The sequence below is a fragment of the Parasteatoda tepidariorum genome, chromosome 6 (assembly GCF_982258835.1).
Source record: "Parasteatoda tepidariorum strain Cologne lab strain chromosome 6, Ptep-v5.0, whole genome shotgun sequence".
NCBI lineage: Eukaryota > Metazoa > Arthropoda > Arachnida > Araneae > Theridiidae > Parasteatoda > Parasteatoda tepidariorum.
The window spans coordinates 40,108,535-40,111,326 of record NC_141760.1 but is presented as its reverse complement, the minus strand read 5'-3'; the positions used below and the strand labels follow the sequence as shown (position 1 = coordinate 40,111,326).

At 28.1% G+C, this 2,792-nt stretch overlaps 1 protein-coding gene across 2 annotated transcripts in view; it reads left to right on the top strand.

The window, feature by feature from the left end:
- The first annotated feature begins 274 nt into the window (after positions 1 to 274).
- LOC107436196 (ribitol-5-phosphate transferase FKTN) overlaps positions 275 to 2,792 on the top strand; it is a 21,068-nt gene continuing 18,550 nt past the window's right edge. Inside the window, exon 1 of one of the 2 annotated variants that reach the window (XM_087165689.1) lies at positions 275 to 930. In XM_087165689.1, the coding sequence (XP_087021815.1) occupies positions 781 to 930 (150 nt within the window). In that variant the 5' untranslated portion in view covers positions 275 to 780. The remainder of the gene's footprint in view (positions 931 to 2,792) is intronic. The other variant, XM_087165690.1, reaches the window with a different exon arrangement.

Below are 2,792 nucleotides of genomic sequence, written 5' to 3'. Positions count from 1 at the left end.
CGATAAATTGATTGTAATCATTCAATAACTCATGATAAGACAAACTGTCCTTAAGTACAAGAAACTTAACAAAATACTATATTTTTTAAATAAACTTTTATGAAACACTTGTGAACACGAATGAATTATTTGAGGATTGAAGTTCAACTAAGGTAGAATTCGTCATTATAGATATCTTAATCAAAACATAATATTCATCCAATATAATGACGTATTTATTTTGAAAACACAGTCCTTAAGTACGTGAGCGCCACTGTATACTTGATGACCTATTACTTCTATTTAGGTAGTCAACGCTAAAGGTTACCTAACGCTTCCTCACGATGTTGTGAATTTCTTTTGCAATGCCAATATTATTATATAGTAAGGAGCATTTATTGAAAGATAAAAAAGAACAAAAACTGTTATCAGTCTTGAAGTCATCAAACCTATCTATAAAATTGGAGTTTAGATGGGCGCCATCACAGACAAATAACTCCCGTTGTGATAAATTTAAAAGCGATAAAGCGAGTAACTGTATCTGTCTTTGCTATTCAGTGATATTATCTAACCGCCGTATGTTTCGCATTACAATCCTTTTCGAAGAAATATTTATTAAGATGAAATTTAGGGAGATTTCGTAAGAACTAATTGAGAAATGATTTTCGAAATTTTGAATGGATGTAAGAAACAATTAAAACGAATTTTTATTTTATTTTAATGAAAACAAATGAATAATTTATTCCTGATTCAGTTTAGTTTGTATCGTAATTTATTTATGTAAAAAATAAAAATTTAACGATGGATAAAAATAACATTTTGATTAAAATGCTTAGAAAATTGAGAAAACTCTCAATAATGAAGTTGGCATTCTTTGGATTATTAATTTTGTGCTTACTAGTTGTGATTTCCTTTTTAAGAAATTCAAATAATCAGTCGACTCAGAGTGGGGTAAGTAATACTTAAATTTTTGTATTATTTTATGTGTCTATTTTGCGAAGAACAAAGTAAATTACTCAGCATTATTGAAATATTTAACTGATTTGTGAGTCATTATTTGAAATAATAGGTTTTATAAAAAAGTCGAAACAACGTGAAAAAAGTCAAACCAACATACGTTTCAATGTTAAAATGAAGCATTTTCTTTAGTGTCGGATCAGAGAATAAAGAGAAAGCACAAAAATATAGAAATAACAAACAAGTTATATAAAAGAGGAAAAAAATGATTGTAGAATTGGATAGAGGAGCAAAATTGAATAAATTTTCTTTGAGGTAATTCTATTTTTTTCCTGGTTGTAACTTGTTTGTAATTTCTTCTGAATCTTTTAGTCTCTTTATTTTGCATTATAGATATTGCGAAATAGAGACATTATGTGTCTCTATTTCTAAGAAGGTGCTTTATTGTAGAACTGAAATGATTGCATGTCCGCTTATTTGTACTGATTCGTGCATTTCTTTTATTATTGTTACGTTCAACACAGTTAATCTTTCTCTGCTGAAAAAAACTCTGTTATTTAAACAAAATAATAAGGATTAACGAATTACGCCCACAAATGAAGAAGAAAATCAAATATTTTTCGAAGTTCTGAAATGTTAAGAGATTAATTTCGTATTTAAGGGATATTTTATTTTTCCAAAATTGCAATTTATGAGCACCTTTACTGAAAAACCTTAAGATATAATTCTCAGATAATGGCAAGATTAAATTTCTTACTGTGAATAGTTTTTGGTTAAATTTTTTAAGAAGATTCTATAAATAAGCATACAAATTATAATTAATTTTTAACACTCCGTGTATAAAATTGCATCTTACCAGAAAAACCTAAACAGATACCCTTTGATAGTAAAGTTATAAGTTAAAACATTTTAAGAAATTCCTTAAAAGTTAACGTTTATAATTTTAATAAACAAATACTATAAATGTTCGGAGATAAAGAACAAAAATGACCTATCTACCAATTTATAATATTAGTTAAAATTTGAATCAAATCACAGTGTTAGAAACTTCTCAGAAAAATGGTTAAATAATAATTTATTTCATTATTTTGCTACATTCGAACAGAACTATCAAATAACCATAAATAAGATGATATTCAAACTGTTAACTGTGGAAAAAACCGCTTATTAACTACTTTTTTTATACGTGTTAAACAACCAGAATTTTATCGTACCAACTAGGCTCACCTAATGAAGTTACTTAGTTCATTGCAGCTTTGTACATGTTATAGCCAAGAGTGCTGATCTGTCAATCTCATGACCAACAATCATGAGATTCCCAGTCGAGCCCGAGAGATGACACCACAACTATTACTTAACGCCTATTACTTACTACCACAACTATTACTAACGCCTATTACTACCACAACTATTAACCACGCCTATTACTTAACGAAAAGCCAAGCTCCAATGTTTAGTTAAATTTCTCTTTTAATGGTTTTGAAAAAAAGCTGGTTGTTAATGGTTAAAAAACCATATAGTTCTGTATCCATGGTTTTTTGACCATACTAGTTGAAAACGGTTTATAAACCGTAAAAGTAAAAAATATTCTATACCGTAAGCTTTGCAGTTAATTGGATAGGAAAACTGTTGCCTATTTTACCACAATTTCAGAATGAAAATTCTAACAGTGCCGTCGAAAATTGCAGACGCATTACTTATGAGTTTGAAATTTAATTTTCGGGATAGTATTTAACTTTTTATTTGAGAAGGTAATATAACCAAGTTATAATAATCTTCTGTTTTATATAATCAGTGTACATTTTACAGAGATTTCGATAAAACCATTTGTAAGAGCTTTAATCATACTCCTCTAA